This window comes from Trachypithecus francoisi, unplaced genomic scaffold (genome assembly GCF_009764315.1).
Source record: "Trachypithecus francoisi isolate TF-2019V2 unplaced genomic scaffold, Tfra_2.0 Lachesis_group21, whole genome shotgun sequence".
Taxonomy (NCBI): Eukaryota; Metazoa; Chordata; class Mammalia; order Primates; family Cercopithecidae; genus Trachypithecus; species Trachypithecus francoisi.
Genome location: NW_022681467.1, coordinates 27,994,219 through 28,013,086, shown reverse-complemented (window position 1 = coordinate 28,013,086; position 18,868 = coordinate 27,994,219). Strand labels below are relative to the sequence as shown.

Here is an 18,868-nt window from a genome sequence, read left to right as displayed (position 1 = left end):
CAAATGAGCAAAGCTGTGCAATATGATAAGGAGTGGTGGAGACTGTGGCAAAATGGGAGCCACACACCCTGCCTAAAAGAAGTGGCTGCTGAAGCAGCAGTGGTTGCTTGCCTTCGGGAGTGGGGGCCTCATGTTCCCAGACCTTATGCTCTTCAAAGAAGCCAAAAATTCTTATAAATATAAGTGTGTGTGTTGAGGGGTTTGGTTTGTTGGGTTTTTTTTGTTTGTGTTTTAGAGACAGAGTCTCACTCTGTCACTGAGGCTGGAGTGCAGTGGTGCCATCACAGCTCACTGCAGACTGCAGCCTTGACCACCTGGGCTCAAGCGATCCTCCCACCTCAGCCTCCTAGGTTGCTAGGACTACAGGCACACACCACCCATCTGGCTAATTTGTTTTATTACTGTAGAGATGAGATCTCCCTGTGCTCCCAGGCTGATCTTGAACTCCTGGGGCCTGTGGCCCCTCCTGGGGCTCAAGCGATCCTCCTACCTTGGCCTCCCAAAGTGCTAGAATTACAGGCATAAGCCACCGTGCCTGGCCTCATTGTTTTTTAACATATGAAATCTCTAAAACGCTAGCATCTAATAAAAAAAATAGTTTTGACATCACGCAGTCCACATCTCTGGGCCAGATGCGGGTGAGCCACAGAGTGTGCAACCTCTGACCTGTCCCTTCTCCTCCAAGGTGGCTTCCTCTTCCACGGGCTCTGTTAAATGCTCCATGTGGGTGACAGGCCTGCAGCACAGACTGACAGACTGAAAGGGCTTTCCTTTTGTTCTTTCTGCCAGAAAACGAGCCTCCATCTCCACTGGTCTCTGGGATTATTGATTACAACATGCCCCTCACCTCCACCTACCTGAAGCAGATGAAGCTTCGAGTAATGAATTCCCAGGAGCAGGTAAGGCGGCCGTGCCCCCTCACCCCACCTGGAGGTGTCAGCGGCCGGGTCCCCTCACCCCACCTGGAGGTGTCAGCGGCCGTGCCCCCTCACCCCACCTGGAGGTGTCAGCGGCCGTGCCCCCTCACCCCACCTGGAGGTGTCAGCGGCCGGGTCCCCTCACCCCACCTGGAGGTGTCAGCGGCCGGGTCCCCTCACCCCACCTGGAGGTGTCAGCGGCCGGGTCCCCTCACCCCACCTGGAGGCGTCCTGACTTGCCTGGCGGTGGTTGATTCTTTCCAAGACTTGGGGCCACAGCTTGTGTAAACACATGGGAAATCAAAGAGGCCCTTATCTGGTTATCTGGGCTGTCCAGGCAAGAATGTGTTTCTCGTGAGAGGGTCTCCTGTGCAGACAGCCCTGCGGGTCTTCAGAGAGAAAACTTTCCCCTTGGGTGGGCTCACGGGAGGAGGGAGAGGAGGGGACGTGGAAGGGAGGGAGCCGCAGCCCTGGCCCCTGGAGTTGTTCTCTCTCTGCTCTGCCCTTTATCGCTGGCCTCTGGTCACCTTCCCCCAGGGAGGCAAGAGAGAGTGGCTGCCTGCCTGTGGCCTCTGTCACTCTTGGGGCCCAGATGGACTAGGAGGATAGTCCTTGGAGGGTGACCCTGGGGCCTCCTGGCCGTCCAAGCCTCCCCAGCTGGGGTTTGCCAAGGGCCATGAGACACCATGGAAACAGGCTATGAAAAGAAACTGCCTCTCGCCTGCCTTCCCACACAGTCCACCTCCTAACCCTTTGCAAAGCAAGTAGCCTGACTGTCTTTCAAAGAAGGACTAGGTGAGTTCCTCTCCACCTCCACTCCCCCGCCACTGCCTAAAACCAGGGTAATCACTTCTTGCCTTCGGCTTGGAGTGTTCTCATCTCTTGTGACATCCAAACCCATCATGTCCTTGTGGCCCTAGCAGGGGATTGGATTCTTTCTCTCCCATTGAAAGATGGGTCAGAACTCGAGTCTGACTTCCAGCCCTGAGTGCAGCTGTCCTGTGCGCTGGTCTCCTTGACAGCCCCAGCGTGCGTGCTCCGAGGGGGTGGTGGCTCCTCGGTCAGATCCGTGGTGATGTAGCAGGACACATGCAGGTGGCATCTCTGGTGTCATACCCAGTTTGAGGACTTCAGCTGGGTGGCTTGAACCTGCAGAGCTGCGTATTCCTTTCGAGAGGCGGGGCGGCCAGCCCTCCTCTCCCCACACTGTGCCCAGACCCTAGAGGCTGTGTGACATAGGCTTTGCTCTGGGCGGTAGAACCGTTTGCTAGAACTGTGTCTCCTGTGTCTTCTCATCTGAGTGTGCCTGTTCTGGGATGGTTGCATCTCTGAGAAACTTCATATCATCACAAATAATTCCAGTGGGGAAAATGGACTTGGGTTGGGTTTCCAATGCACAAAGGCAAAGTAGTTTGGGCTGCAGGAGTGTCGGTAATGAGGGTGTCACTTTTGTTGTCGGTTATAGAATCCCAGCACCACTGTGCGGCCTCTGCGTTAGGTCTCCTCTGACTGCTGCTGAAGAGCAATCTGTGGCCTTTCTTTCCTGTAGCCATCCTCACTGTCACCAGCACCTGGCTTCATAAACACAGTTATCACCGTGCTCATCTGTGCTCATGAAGAATGAAGCACAGCACCACACAAACAGCAGGGTGCACAGCCCCCAGGTTTTGTTTCCTACAGAATGGCACTAAATCCAGGTCACCGCTAGAACCAGTAGTGGTCAGTGTCGTGCAAGTTGTGATCTCTCACTAAAGAATCAGATATTTGATCTGGTTAAAAATCCTTACTGTATCTTCACTTGCGTCAATGGAAGGAGGGGAGTTAAGACTATGGGTTAGGTGCTTTAACGAGGATTCAGTCATTCCACAAATATTTATGGAGCTCTGTTCTGTGAGCCAGGCTCACAGAAACAGGATTAGCAGAAACAGCAGTACCCCTAGATTTTCTTTCCTTCTTTCTTTCTTTCTTTCTTTTTTTTTTTTTTTTTTTTGAGGCAGGGTCTCACTCTGCCACCCAGGCTGGAGTGCAGTGGTGCAATCTCAGCTTACTGTAACCTCCGCCTCCTGGATTCAAGTGATTCTCCCGCCTCAGCCTCCCAAGTAGATGGGATCACAGGCCCCTGCCACCATGCCTGGCTAATTTTTTGTATTTTTTGTAGAGACGGGGTTTCCTCATGTTGGCCAGGCTGGTCTCGAACTCCTGGGCTCAAGCAATCTGCCCTCCTAGGCCTCCCAAAGTGCTGAGATTCTGGCTGGCATCCCTGTATTTTCTTCTGATCTAGGGGAGACAGACACCAGCCAGAGGATCGCACACAAATGCCCAGCTCACAGCAGGCGGTGATAAACAACGGAGGAAGTGATCAACGGGGCATTGTGATGGTGCAGAAGGACTTGTGGCACTGGGGGTACTTAGGGTGGGCTGGAGGGTGGACTGAGGCAGGGATCAGGGAAGCTGTGCCTCAGAAAGGGGTGCTTCAGCTGAGAGTGGAATCTGAAGGGAAGAGAGTTCCAGGCCGAGTGAACAGCTTATGCAAAGGCCTTGTGTCTCAAGGGAGGACCAAGACCAAGACTAAGACTGCAAGAGATTTGAGGGGCTGGTGTGGCTGCAGCAGCTGCAGCAGAGAATGTGAGGAGTTCTGTTGCTGAAGCAAAAGGGGGAAAGCACAGTTTTGGGTGCATAAGCACCTGGTGAGTATCTGGGGATAAACCAAAGTTCATGACATGAGATGCAGAAATTGCCCTGGTGAGGCTCTGGCAGCTTCCAAAGGAAGGAAGGACTGTGGAGGGCGTTTGTCTCCAGGGTGCTCTGGGAGTCCAGTTGGGGCAGGGCCAAGATCAAGGTGGCCTCTGCTTACAGTGGGGCTGGATGTGACTTCCTCAGCTTCATTAGTAGTTTTCAGGTGGGGGCCTCTGAATGTAGCCAGCTTCTTCCGAGTGCTGCAGGAGATGGAAGTTCAGGCCTGCCTTTCACCACCTGGCAGGTGAAGCAGCCTACTGCCTCGTGCCTAGAGTCCTTCATTTGTCAGTCTTCAGCACTCCGCGCAAAGCAATGAGCTCTCAAGGCCTCCGCCTCTTAGGCAGCACCGTTATCCCTGTTTTATGGCTGGGCACGTGGCGCAACATGAAATCACATGGCTCACCAGATTATTTATCTGGAGCAGCAAGGAAGGGCCAAGGACCCAGCAGCCTTTGATTCTTCAGCTTGAGTTAGAACTAAAAATACATATACTTGAATTACTAGCTTATTTCTTGTGCAGCAAAGGCAGGCCAGGGTGGCTGAATGACTCCCCACCATCCAAACACAGCCGCAGGACAGGTTCGGCTGCTGTCAAATCTGATGTCCCAAGACAAGGCTTTGAGAGTTGTTTCATTTCATCACTCTGACCACAAAATGCCAAAAGAGGACATCTGTAGTGTTTGCAGAACTCTAATACAGGTTACATGGAAAATAAGCCCAATACTAAAGTAACCGGTAACCAGGATATTTTGTTTTATTTAATTAATTAATTAATTTATTTATTTTGAGATGGAGTCTCACACTGTCGCCCCGGCTGGAGTGCATTGGCGTGATCTCAGCTCACTGCAACCTCCACTTCCCAGGTTCAAGCAATTCTCCTGCCTCCACCTCCCGAGTAACTGGAATTATAGGAGGCTGCCACTAGGCCCAGCTAATTTTTTTTGTATTTTTAGTAGAGACATAGTTCACTCTGTTGGCCAGGCGATCTCGAACTCCTGACCTCATGATCCGCCTGCCTTAGCCTCCCAAAGTGCTGGGATTACAGGTGTGAGCCACTGTGCCCAGCCAGGATAAATATTTTATTAATGCTGAACAAAGCTCTATGTCTGCAAACTTTGGGTAAGAAAAAATCTCAATAATCTATTTCCAACATCACGTATCCAAGAGACAAATGGTAAGGCAAGGAGAACATTTTCCCTCACTTTGCTTTGATCAATGTGCAGGTGGTGGGATTTTCTTGAGGGCTGGACAGAATCATGTTATTTGTAGGCCAGTTGTATCAGATTAATGTGCTAGAAAATGAGTCCTTCTCTGCAGAGGGTGTTAGATAATATGAAAATTCAATAACAAGATTCATAGAAAGAAGAAAGATTCTTCTTAAAGTCTGGTTCAATGCACCCAATATTTATAGTGTCCTCAGTGTACAAGGTACCACTATGGGGGTTAGACTCCACCCTTTCGGGACCTCCAGCCTAAGACACAGACCACAGGAACTGTCATCAAAGTGGCCACACTGAGCAGAAAATAGTGGAGGGTGGCCTGATTAAAGACTTTTTTATTTGGGAATACTCTTACAAAGATATAAAATGGAAATTGTATTTAGTTGTACAGAGGAAGGAGCCATCTTCTTGGAAGGGGCAGGGAAGGAAGATTTCATGAACTGTAGACTATCTCAGACAATAGCCGTTAACATTCTCTGGTGAAGTGAGGCTGCAGAAAGGGGCGCAGACCATACTCTTAGGGCCAGGTCCAGCCGGCAAGTGCCATTCTGAGCTGCTGATCCTTCAGGTTTGCTCTCAAGGGTGTGAGCAAGATGCCGTGAGGCCTGCTGGGGTCTCTTCACACAGCCACTGATTTCGTTTTCTGTCTCATTTAGTTTTCTTTCCTTCTTCTTCCTCTTCCTCCTCCTCCTCCTCCTCCTCCTCCTCCTCCTCCTCCTCCTCCTCCTCTTCTTCTTCTTCTTCTTCTTTTCTTCTATTTTATTTTATTTTATTTTTTGAGATGGAGTCTGGCTCTGTGGCCCAGGCTGGAGTGCAGTGGCACAATCTTGGCTCACTGCAAGCTCCGCCCCCCGGGTTCATGCCATTCTCCTGCCTTAGCCTCCCGAGTAGCTGGGACTACAGGCGCCCGACACTGCGCCTGGCTAATTTTTTGTATTTTTTAGTAGAGATGGGGTTTCACCGTGTTAGCCAGGATGGTCTCTATCTCTTGACCTCGTGATCCGCCCACCTCAGCCTCCCAAAGTGCTGGGATTACAGGTGTGAGCCACTGTGCCCGCCCCTTATTATTATTATTATTATTATATTATTATTTTTTTTTTTTTTTTTTTTTGAGACGGAGTCTCGCTCTGTCGCCCGGGCTGGAGTGCAGTGGCCGGATCTCAGCTCACTGCAAGCTCCGCCTCCCGGTTTACGCCATTCTCCTGCCTCAGCCTCCCGAGTAGCTGGGACTACAGGCGCCGCCACCTCGCCCGGCTAGTTTTTTGTATTTTTTAGTAGAGACGGGGTTTCACCATGTTAGCCAGGATGGTCTCGATCTCCTGACCTCGTGATCCGCCCGTCTCGGCCTCCCAAAGTGCTGGGATTACAGGCTTGAGCCACCGCGCCCGGCCACGCCCCTTATTATTTTTATTATTTATTTATTTATTTATTTAAAGACAGAGTCTCGCTCTGTCACCCAGGCTAGGGTACAGTGGTGCAGTTTCGGCTCACTGAAACCCGGGTTCAAGTGATTCTCCTGCCTCAGCCTCCAGAGTAGCTGGGATTACAGGTGCCTGGCTAATTTTGTGTGTGTGTGTATTTTTAGTAGAAATGGGGTTTCACCATGTTGGCCAGGCTGGTCTCGAACTCCCGGCCTCAAGTGATTCGCCCACCTCGGCTTCCCAAAGTGCTGGGATTACAGGTGCGAGTCACCACACCCGGCCTCCTTTTTTTTTTTTTTTTTTAATTACACAAGTAGGCCTGGCGCAGTGGCTCACTCCTGCAATCCTAGCACTTTGGGAGGCCAAGGCAGGTGGATCATGAGCTCAGGAGTTCAATATCAACCTGGCCAAGATGGTGAAACCCCGTCTCTACTAAAAAAAATACAAAAAAAAAAAAAAAAATTAATTACACAAGTAACACACAGACTCAGCAGAAAAATCAGTCACCAAAAAGCAAAAGCATGGCAATGGAATATTTTGGTGTACACCCTTCCAGACTGTTGAAGAAAGAGGGGAGTAGCCTATATGTATAATCTGCTTTGTTGACCCACATTATTCTGAGTCTCTTTGCCCTCTGCTGTTTCCACCTATCGAAGGAGCTGCTTCTATGATTTTCCTGTCATTCATTCACACAGCTGTCCATACATCCTTTTGTGTACTCTGAGCCAGGCACTGCTCCAGCTGCCAAGGAGACAGCGGTGAACAGGTCCAAGTCTCTGCCCACTGGACTCTCCCAGTTCAATGAGAGAGACAAGAAAAAAAAACAAATCAACACTCTGGGATCTGCAGGAAGTGCTCAGAGGAGCAACGGAGTGGGGACACGGGAGTGAGGGCGTGGGTGCTGTTTCAGGCAGATGGTAATTAATTAGGCGATTCTTCAGTGTCCAGCACGCTACATGCTTTATCCCTCACTAGGTTGAGTTACTGTCCTCATTCTACAGATTTGACAACTGAGGCTCAGAAAGGCTCAGCCCTTGCTCAAGGCCACACAGCCTCTAGTATGAATTGGAGCCCAGATCTCCCCAGCCCCAAACCTGTACCAAACTCTGTTTCTCCCCACACTGACCTGAATAAGGATGTGCTTTCTAGAAGCAGAGTGCTGACTGCAAATGCAAGCTGCCTGCGAGGACCACCCACTGCCTGTGGGCTTTGTAGAGGGACACCCTTGGCAGAGATGCTGGTGGCCTGTGTGCCAGAGGGCGGCAAGCACAGGTCGAGGGCTGTGTTTGGCCTGGGACCTGGGAGCCACCTTAAATATAAGGAAAATAAGGGCGTATTGGGAGAGGACTGTGACAGGGCATCACCCCCACCTGCCTTGTGAATGCTATGTTGTCTGCAGGGGCAATTTGATGTCTACATGATCCTTCCTGAGATGACAGTATTGGAACTGAGGCCCCCTTGTAGAAATTAGCTGTGAAAGCAGAGACAACTGTGCTCCTTCTCCATGCCAGAGGAAGCCGAGGCCCAAAGAGGCTCAGGGCTCAGCTCTGGGCTCTGTCTGGAGGGAAGGACTGTGGGCACCTCCCTTGCCTCCCTCTCTGCAGTTCCTGGAGCAGAGCTAATGTCCCGCTAATGGTTTTAATGGTCCTGACAGCAGTGTGTGAAGTGGTGTGGCTCCATTGTCTGAGCCCACGTGATGGAGGTTCTAGCTTGCCTCTATTAACCTCTGCCTCCCTCTCCTCTACCGTTCTGTCCTGGTCCAGAATTTTCCTTAGGAGAGGAGGAGCAGACCCCTTCACAGACAGTGAGCTCTTCTTAGTAGAGGGGACAAAACAGCAGCCACAGAGCTGTCACCTGGGACAGAAAACAGACGGGGCTAGTGCCAGGCAGTTCAGGGACACTGGCTTGCTTACTTATTTATTTATTTATTTTGAGACGGAGTTTTGCTCTTGTTGCCCAGGCTGGAGTACAATGGTACAATCTCAGCTCGCTGCAACCCCTGCTTCCAGGGTTCAAGCAATTCTCCTGCCTCAGCCTCTTGAGTAGCTGGGACTACAGGCGCGCACCACCATGCCCAGCTAATTTTGTATTTTTAGTAGAGACGGGGTTGCTCCATGTTGGTCAGGCTGGTCTTGAACTCCTGACCTCAGGTGATCCATCCGCCTTGGCCTCCCAAAGTGCTGGGATTACAGGTGTGAGCCACTGCACCGGGTCTGGCTTATTTTTAAAATGGTGTTCGGGCAAGGAGAGAGGGCCTGGATGAGGGAAGCTGAGAGGTAACAGCTGGAGCAGGACCTGGGGCCAGGGGAGGCTGGAGCCAGTTTGGGGAATGGAGGAGAAGGAGGCCAGGACTCAGAGGAAGCCCCTTCCTTGGAAACCAGGCCCAGGAGAGAGTCCTTTCTCAGTCAGCACTGGGGAGCAAGGTTCGGATTTTGAGCAGGAACTTTCTCAGGCTTCTATCCTCCTAAATGGAGAAGGAAACAAGGCCACCCTGAAAAACTCTCCACATTCTTTTTTTTTTTTTTTGAGACGGAGTCTCGCTCTGCCGCCCAGGCTGGAGTGCAGTGGCCGTATCTCAGCACACTGCAAGCTCCGCCTCCTGGGTTTATGCTATTCTCCTGCCTCAGCCTCCCGAGTAGCTGGGACTACAGGCGCCCGCCACCTCGCCTGGCTAGTTTTTGTATTTTTTAGTAGAGACGGGGTTTCACCGTGTTAGCCAGGATGGTCTCGATCTCCTGACCTCGTGACCCGCCCGTCTCGGCCTCCCAAAGTGCTGGGATTACAGGCTTGAGCCACCGCGCCCGGCCCACATTCATTTTTTTAAGAAAACTGTAATAAATATATAAAACCTAAAATGTGCCATATTAACCATGTTTAAGTATATAATTGAGTGGCATTGAGTATATTCACAAGGGTGCACAACCATCACGAACTAGCCACCCTGAAAAACTCTCCACATTCATTTTTTTAAGGAAACTGTAATAAATATATAAAACCTAAAATGTGCCATTTTAACCATGTTTAAGTATATAATTGAGTGGCATTGAGTATGTTCACAAGGTTGCACAACCATCACGAACTATCTATTTCCAAAATTTTTTTCATCACCCAAAACAGAAACTCTGTACCCATTAAGCAATAATTCCCCTTCCTCCCCTCCCCCAGCCCTGGTAACCTCTATTCTGCTTTCTCTCTATGCAATTGGCTCTTCCAGGCACCTCATGTCATGGAATCAGACAATATTTATCCTTTTGCCCTTTTGTGCATCATGTCTCCAAGGTTCATCCATGTGGTAGTGTGTGTCAGAGCTTTATTCCTTTTTGTTAGTTTTTTGAGACAGGATCTCACTCTGTCAGCAGGCTGGAGTGCAACGACACGATCACAGTTCACTGCAGCCTTGCCCTCCCAGGCTCAATCCGCCCACCTCAGCCTCCTGAGTATCTGGGACCACAGGTGAGCACCACCACACCTAGCTAATTTTTGTATTTTTTTTTTTTGTAGAGATGTGGTTTAGCTATGTTGTCTGGGCTGGTCTGGAACTCCTGGGCTCAAGCGATCTGCCCATTTCAGCCTCCCAAAGTGCTGGGATTACAGGCATGTGTGCTATTGTACCTGACCAACTTTATTCCTTTCTATGACAATAATATTTCATTGTTTGGTTAGACCACATTTTGTTTATTACGTTTATCTGTTCATGGACATTTGGGTTGTTTCCACCTTTTTGGCTAACTACATTTACTTTTTAATCATTATCTTTTCTCTTTCTTTTCTTATGAACCCTCTCAATCTCCCCCCTGCCCAGAAAGACCCCCAAAATATGAGCAGACACAAAGGAGAAGGAGTGTTAATGGGTTACTGTGAGAGACTGTCATTTACTCAAACAGTGCTGACTCGTGGGGTTCTTACCATGGAGAACCCAAGAGTACTGACTTAGACAACCATGTTTAGGAGCCTGATAGCAGTGATGACTCCCTTCTTTCCTTCCTCAGGCTGCCCTGCAGCCCAGGTGAGGTGGGAGTTTAGAGGAGTATAGCAGAATGGAAACATGGCCTTGTCTCCTGCTGTGGCTCAATGTATGTGACCTTTGATGGTCTCTTAAAGAAGCAGAGGTGGCCGGTGCAGTGGCTGACGCCTGTAATCCCAGCACTTTGGGAGGCCAAGGCGAGTGGATCACAAGGTCAAGAGATTGAGACCATCCTGGCCAACATGATGAAACCCCATTTCTAAAAATACAAAAATTAGCTGGGCATGGTGGCACATGCTTGTAGATCCAGCTACTCGGAGGCTGAGGCAGGAGAATTGTTGCTTGAACCTGGGAGGCAGAGGTTGCAGTGAGCCGAGATCGTGCCACTGCACTCCCCTCTGACGACAGAGCAAGACTCCCTCTCAAAAAAAAAAAAAAAAGGAAGCAGCAGAGGTTCTGAGATGTTTCTGTAAAGTTAAAGAATAATCTCCATGGAATAGAAATAGAGTGTAAAACTTCTAAACCAGTAGAGTGAATAAAAGAAACACAGAAAACGTAATCAGTCCAGCAAGAGTGATTAAATGGGGAATAAATGAAGAAACCACAAAAAAGAGATTTATGTATACATATAAAATAAGTATAAATGAATATGATAAATAAATGTATATAATAAATTACATAAAGTAGGCCGGGCGCAGTGGCTCAAGCCTGTAATCCCAGCACTTTGGGAGGCCGAGACGGGTGGATCACGAGGTCAGGAGATCGAGACCATCCTGGCTAACACGGTGAAACCCTGTCTCTACTAAAAAAATACAAAAAAACTAGCCAGGCGAGGTGGCGGGCGCCTGTAGTCCCAGCTACTCGGGAGGCTGAGGCAGGAGAATGGCGGAAACCCAGGAGGCGGAACTTACAGTGAGCCGAGATCAGGCCACTGCACTCCAGCCTGGGCGACAGAGCGAGACTCCGTCTCAATGAATGAATGAATGAATGAATGAATGAATAAATAAATAAATAAATTACATAAAGTAACATAACACAAACAAGACCAAACTACTAAATATAAAAAATGTGAATGGGTTAAATTTCATTACACAGTATCATAAAAAGCTCAGATGGGCCTTCTTTTTTTTTTTTCTTTTTTTTTTTTTGAGACGTAGTCTTGCTCTGTCGCCCAGGCTAGAGTGCAGTGGCCGGACAGATGGGCCTTCTTAAATGGCATTTGGTATTTACAAAAGACATTTATCAAAATGACACAAAAAGGAAAATTAAAACAAAAAAGAGGGAGTAGTGATAATGTTAAATAAATGTTCAAGGCAAAAAAGCAGTAAGTAAGGAAAAGTGTGATATTTTATGATGCCCAAAGACAGTTTCCCAGTGACACTCCAGAACTTGGAGGTTGGCCCTTGCGGGAGGTGAGGAGGTCTGTTAAGCTTTGCTGTAAGAGGCAGAATCTTTCTTTCTAGCTCTCAGCATATCTTTGCCATCTCCACTCTCTTTCCACCATTTGCAGATTTTGCTACTGTCTTGGAATAGCCATTTCTCTAGACTGTTCAAACTTTGAGCATCTGTGTCTGCTCCTGAAAATGTGCATGGAGCAATAAGTGCGGTAGACCCTGTAGCATTTGTGAGGATATGGGGTCTGCTGCTTTGGCTGCCTAGATTTTAGTCTGCCTCATTCTTTTCTCACGGGGCTCTCCCACTGAGGTGACTACTTTCCTCTCAGTTCACAGCCTCCCAGGCTCCTACCCATCCCACCACCTGTCTTCCTTACTCCCAGCCTTGCTGGTCCGCTTCTGGCTACTTTCCTTTGCTCTATCTATTACCTCCTCTTGTTGTGTAGCTGAGCTGCAGGGGCCTAACTTGCCACCATGAGATTGCGGGAAAGGCCTGAAATGCCATTGGCAACATTTTCAGGATCTGAGAATCTATAGCCCAGCCTTTGTCCTGTCTCAGTAAATTCCTGGCCCTGTGGAAGGTTTATGCTACAGCAAGAAAGCAAAAGCAACTGAAATCCTGTCCTTCACCAAGCCTGCTGTTGTGATTTCCCTAGGCAGAGGACGATCCTTGGCACATTTCTGCTGTGAGAGGACATGCAGGTGGAGAAGCTGCTGTGAGCCTCTACCTTGTGCCCCTAGACCATCCACCACAATCCTAGGGCAGCTTACCTACAGAAATCACTTCTGGATGGTCCTTTATCCCTTTTTAAATGGTTTTCATTTATTTGCATTTTTTTTTATGTTTATTTTTTATTTTGAGATGGAGTTTCACTCTTGTTGCCCAGGCTGGAGTGCAATGATGTGATCTCAGCTCGTTGCAACCTCTGCTCTTAAGTTCAAGAGATTCTCCTGCCTCAGCCTCCCAAGTAGCTGGGATGACAGGCGCCTGCCACCATGCCTGGCTAATTTTTGTATTTTTAGTAGAGACGGAGTTTCATCATGTTGGCCAGCCTGGTCTCGAACTCCTGACCTCAGGTAATCCACCCGCCTCGTCTTCCCAAAGTGCTGGGATTACAGGTTTAAGCCACTACACCTGGCCTGCATTTATTTTTATTTTAATAGATAGAATACTTTTTTTTTTTTTTTTTGAGTCACCTAGGCTGGAGTGTAGTGGTGTGATCCTCACTGCAACCTCTGCCTCCCTGGTTCAGGCGTTTCTCCTGCCTCAGCCTCCTGAGTAGCTGGGATTACAGGCGCCCACCACCAAACCCAGCTAATTTTTGTACTTTTAGTAGAGACGGGGTTTTACCATGTTGGCCAGACTGGTCTTGAACTCCTGACCTCAGGTGATCTGCCTGCCTCGGCCTCCCAAAGTGCCGGGATTACAGGCGTGAGCCACCACACCTGGCCTAGAATACATTTTAAAAAATCATATAGAAAAATAGCAGACCCTGCCCCAGCCTCCTCACTTCAATATCTACTGCCTAGGGACAGCCTCTTTTCTTTCTTATCTTTTAGCTGTCTCTTCTGGTATTTAACTCCTATTTTGAAATAACCTGCTTGTACTATTAGTTCTTGATTTTTCTATTGGGGCTTTTGTTGTTGTTAATTTCTTGCTGTAGGAAATAAGTATTTGCACTCTTACACCCTCTCATAAATACACTCATTATTTCTCCTTCTTCCATCCCGCAACATAGCTATACCTCTCTATTTAGATAAATTGCTATTTATTGTTTATATTATTATGACTGTGTGCATATTACTCATAGCTGACCCAATTAGCATGCTATGATGACATTTCCTTACATTTCCTTTCTTTGGATTCCCCAGAGTTAGTCATTGCCTCCTTTTCCCCATCCATAGCTCTCTCTCTTTTGATCTTGCCTATGCTGTGTGTGTTGTCATTTTTATTTTTATGTACTCAAATGTATCAATTTTTTCTTCAGATCACTTCTGCATTTGAGTCTTAAAAAGGCTAACTCCATTCCACCCCATGTTTTCTTTTAGTAGTTTTATGTTTTCATTTTTTTGATAGACTATTTTTGAGAACAGTTTTAACTTTACAGAAAAATTGGGAAGATAGTACAGAGAATCCACATTGCCCACTCCCAGACACACACAGTTTCTCTATCATCAATGTCTTACATTAAGGTGATACATTTGTTACCATTAATGAACCACATTGATACATTATTGTAACTAAAGTCTATAGTTTATTTAGATTCCCTTAGCTTTTACTTAATTTCCTTTTCTGTTCCAAGATTTCATCCAGGATACAACATTTTAATTTTCATTGTAACATTTAATTACATTTCATTGTCATGTCCCTTTAGTCTTCTTTGGGCTTTGACAGTTTCTCAGACTTCCCTTGTTTTTGATAACTTTGACAGTTTTGAAGAGTACTAGTCATCTATTTTGTAGGATTTAGAAGTTTGATGTTTTTCTCTATATAAAACTGGGGTTATGGGTTATTAGGAGGAAGACCACAGACATGGGGCGTCATTTTCATCACATCCTGTTAAGGGTCCATAATATCAACATGATTTATGACTGTTGCCATTGGCCTTGATCACACCTGGTTGAGATAATGCTTGTCAGGTTTCTCTGCTGTCAAGTGACTTTCCTTCTTTCCACACTGTGCACTTGGGAAGGAAGGCACCGTGTGCAACCCACACCTGAAGAGTGGGGAGTCATGCTCTGCCTTTTTTAGGGTGAATTATCGACGTAAATTATTTAGATTGCTCTTGCATAGGAGATTTGTTTCTCCTCCCCCACTTGTTAATTTATTCAGCCATTTATAGAAGTCAGGACTCATAGCTGTTTATTTTATGCTTTGGTAATCATTCAATACTTCTTCATTTTGTTGCACAAATTGTTCTAGCTTTGGCCATCGGGAGCTTTTTCAGTTGTTTCCTCTGCTCTTTTGCTATACCTCATTGGTGTTTGGGGTTTTTGTTCGTTCGTTTCTTGTTTTTTAGTGCTTCCTTGCTTTCTGGCACTGTAAGACTCCAGGCTCATCTTGCATATTTCCTGCCCCAATCCTAGAATCAGTCATTTCTCCAAGGAGCTCTGATTCCTTTTATTGGAAAACCATATTAAAAACCAAAATATCTGACTGGGCATGGTGGCTTACCCCCATTATGACAACACTTTGGGAGGCGAGGCAGAAGGGTCTCTTGAGTTCAGCAGTTCAAAACCAGCCTGGGCAACACAGTGAAACCTCATCTCTATACATTTTATATAAAACAAAACAAAACAACAAGATCTGGGCACTGTGTGTACTCATTGGTACTGAAGTGACCTTTCTTTTTTTTTTTTTTGAGACGGAGTCTCGCTCTTGTTGCCCGGGCTGGAGTGCAGTGGCCGGATCTCAGCTCACTGCAAGCTCCACCTCCCGGGTTTACGCCATTCTCCTGCCTCAGCCTCCCGAGTAGCTGGGACTACAGGCGCCTTCCACCTCGCCCGGCTAGCTTTTTGTATTTTTTTAGTAGAGACGGGGTTTCACCATGTTAGCCAGGATGGTCTCGAACTCCTGACCTCGTGATCCGCCCGTCTTGGCCTCCCAAAGTGCTGGGATTACAGGCTTGAGCCACCGCGCCCAGCCTCTTTTTTTTTTTTTTTTTTTTTTTTTTTTAAGACAGAGTCTGGCTCTGTCTCCCAGGCTGGAGTGCAGTGGTGCGATCTCAGCTCACTGCAAGCTCCGCCTCCCAGGTTAACGCCATTCTCCTGCCTCAGCCTCCCGAGTAGTTGGGACTACAGGCGCCTGCCACCACGCCCGGCTAATTTTTTGTATTTTTAGTAGAGACGGGGCTTCACCGTGTTAACCAGGATGGTCTCGATCTCCTGACCTCGTGATCTACCCTCCTCGGCCTCCCAAAGTACTGGGATTACAGGCATGAGCCACTGTGCCTGGCCGAAGTGACCTTTCTTGCAGGCCCTTCCGGCCAACAGAGAAAGAAGCATACATGGTTTTATTTTCATTTTTTATATTTAATCTTTGATCCATTTGGAGCTTACGCTGACGTATTCTGAGATACAGATTCTGGTTAACCCTTTTGTCTCAGCATTGTTTGTTAAATACTCCACTTTCCCCCCCTGATTTGAGATGACACCTTTAAAACTTATTAAGTTTCCATCCAAAACAGCATCTACTTCTGTTTGGTCCACTGGGCTCCTTGACTATTCATGTAGCAGCACCAAACAGTTTTAAGTGTGAAAACTTTATCACGTTTTGATATCTAGTAGGAATGATTTCTCCTTTGTTAGCTTTCTTTTTAAAAGTTTTGCTGGCTTGAAAAAAGGCACTACTTTGAAAAACATAATTTTTCCTTTTTTTTTTTTTTTCGAGATAGGGTCTCCCTCTGTTGCCCAGGCTAGAGTGCAGTGGCAAAATCTTGACTCAGTACAACCTCTGCCACCCAGGTTCAAGCAATTCTCCTGCCTCAGCCGACTAAGTAGCTGGGACTACAGATGCCTGCCACCATGCCCGGCTAATTTTTGCATTTTTAGTAGAGATGGGGTTTCACCATGTTGGCCAAGGTGGTCTCAAACTCCTGGCCTCAAGTGATCTGCCTGCCTCAGCCTCCCAAAGTGCTGGGATTACAGGCATGAGCCACTGCACCCGGCCAAAAATTGTTTCTTTAATGCCTGAAAATGTGTGTATCCCCTTTTTGGTGGAGGAAAAATACTGCAGCAGCACCACTGATCTGCCCACATGAGCATTAAGTGAAGATACTTTATCCCGGGCTTCTTTGTTCACTGACAAACAGAGGTGGACTGTGAGCCAGGAGCACCATGAGCCCAGTGTCAGAATCGGGGGGCTCTGAACATGGACACCACAGCATTCTCCATCCTCCTAAAATGGTATCATGCAAAATAGGACATTTCTTTTAAAAAAATTTTGTTTTGGCGGGGATCAGTAGCTCATGCCTGTAATCCCAGCACTTTGGGAGGCCAAGGTGGGCAGATCACAAGGTCAGGAGTTTGAGACCAGCCCAGCCTGACCAACATGGTGAAGCCTCATCTCTACTAAAAATACAAAAATTAGCCAGGGGTGGTGGCAGGAGCCTGTAACCCCATCTACTCAGGAGGTTGAGGCAGGAGAATCACTTGAACCTGGGAGGTGGAGGTTGCAGTGAGCTGAGATTGCACCACTGCACTCTAGCCTGGGCAACAGAGCAAGACTGTCTCAAAAACAAACAAACAACAATTTTTTAAAGTAGAAACAGTGCCTCACTTTGTTGCCCAGGCTGATCTTGAACTTCTGGGCCTCCCAAAGAAAATAGTGCATTTCTTTTTTTCTTTTCTTTTTTTTTTTTTTGAGACAGGGTCTCACTCCCATTGCCCAGGGTGGAGTGCAGTGTTGCAATCACAGCTCAGTGCAGCCTCGACTTCCCAGGCTCTAGTGATCCTCTCACCTCAGCCTCCCAAGTAGCTGGGAACACAGGCATATACCACCACACCTGGCTAATTTTTTGCATTTTTTGTAGAGATGGGGCTTCACGTGTTGCCCAGGCTGGTCTTGAACTCCTGGACTCAAGCAATCCTCCCACTTTGGCCTCCTAAAGTGCTGGAATGACAGGCATGAGCCACTGTGCCCTGTGAAAATAGGGCATTTCTACACTTGAGGGAATGATATCTCAGAAACCTTTTTTTTTTTTTTTTTTTTTTTTTTTAAGAGAGCAGAGAGGTGTGAAAAGCTCATTGTCAAACATCTTTTGTTATGGGGCATTATTTTTGCAATCAGTATATGTTCTTGAACATCCTCAGGTGCTTTCTAGAAACTTACTACAGTTTCCAAATGCTCACAGAAAATGAGCATTTCTTCTGTTTTGTGAGGGCAACCTGGGATGGGAGAGGTCTGTGTCTTTTCTTTCCTCCCGCTTCCCTGAAGCTGTGTGGGAAAGTGGAAAACAGCCACCACCCTGTTTGGAAAGCCAGTGTCTGATGGGGTTGGCAGATACCCCAAACCTGAATGGCTCATTGTCCCCAGCAGTCCCTTGAGGCTGGAGCCCCTTCAGGGCTGCAGACCTCCACACCCACAAATGGGAGGATGCTGAGGTGGCCTTTCAACTTTATTATCTGGGGAAAAAAATGCACGAAGCACTCGTAATTTACTGGTGCGAGCAGGAGAGCTGCCTGGTACCACAAGCAGCAACCCTGCATGCAGGGCTGACCTGGGGACACTTTGTTTGTGTCAAGGGAAAAGCTTGCAGAGGTCAGGAGCTGCTACCTGGGCGTCCATGAATGAGGGGAGGCAGTGGCTCTGTCCGGTCAGAGCTCTGGCAGTAAAACACCCCTGCCAGGCAGCCCAGGGAGCTGACTCCAGCTCTGTTTCTAAGGACAAGAGAGACCTAACAGGAAAGGAGACGACTTTCCTGGGCTGGGCCAGGAAGGAGCAGCTCAAAACATCCAGATGGTCCCTGTACCAATGGCCGCCTTGTAACCGCCACAGCCTGATCAAGGTCCAGAAGGGATTCGTGATCTTGTGGCTAAGTGCTGTTCCATTTTATAACTAAACTCTTCACTCCAGCTTTTGGGAGCCTCTTTCACCCAGAACTAGTGGGATATTTTGAGCAGGGTGCTTTCTGCAGCCCTCCCTGGTTTTCTTTGCTTTTTGTTTTGAATGCAGGACCCCTGATGGCTTTGTCAAGCCTTCTACTTAAGGCACTGAAACTCAGGCAGCTCAGCCTCCGACAGCTGAGCATTTAGTGGCTGTGGCTTTTCCACAGATTCTTGACCCACCCTGACTCTTGTCAGCCTGATGGGTCCTTTTCATGTGGGGCCCAGATAGGCCCCATCACCCCCAGCAAAGAGCAGCTCCAGGAGACCTGACTCCACGGGGCAGGTGGGTGGGCCAGGGCTTTGTAACCAGACCTGGAGGGTGCAGGAGGGTTTCAGACGCTTCAGCAGCTGATGTCTGGAGATCAATTAGAGATAATGGCTTTGGGTGGACTGGAAGAAGCATGGCCAAGCTTTTTCCTGGTCATGATTGTGTTTACCTCATTATCGGCCTTTTTTTTTTTTTTTTTTTTGAGGGCGGGAGGGCGCAGTGTTGCTTTGTGAATTTGTGCTGGCTGCTTTGTTTTGCTCGGGGTGACTGGGTGGATCCCAGCGGGTGGGTAGCTCCCCCACCCCTATTCAGACTGAGAGGCACACAGCACAGCTTCCACTC

The 18,868-nt window shown here is 47.9% G+C and overlaps 1 protein-coding gene across 3 annotated transcripts in view; it reads left to right on the top strand.

Moving 5' to 3' along the window:
• The window catches only part of NOL4L (nucleolar protein 4 like), a 146,538-nt gene that overhangs the window by 73,254 nt on the left and 54,416 nt on the right, over window positions 1-18,868 (top strand). For all 3 annotated transcript variants that reach the window (XM_033186086.1, XM_033186088.1, XM_033186087.1), the window contains exon 4: window positions 790-899. In XM_033186086.1, coding sequence (XP_033041977.1) covers window positions 790-899 — 110 coding nt within the window. The remainder of the gene's footprint in view (window positions 1-789; window positions 900-18,868) is intronic.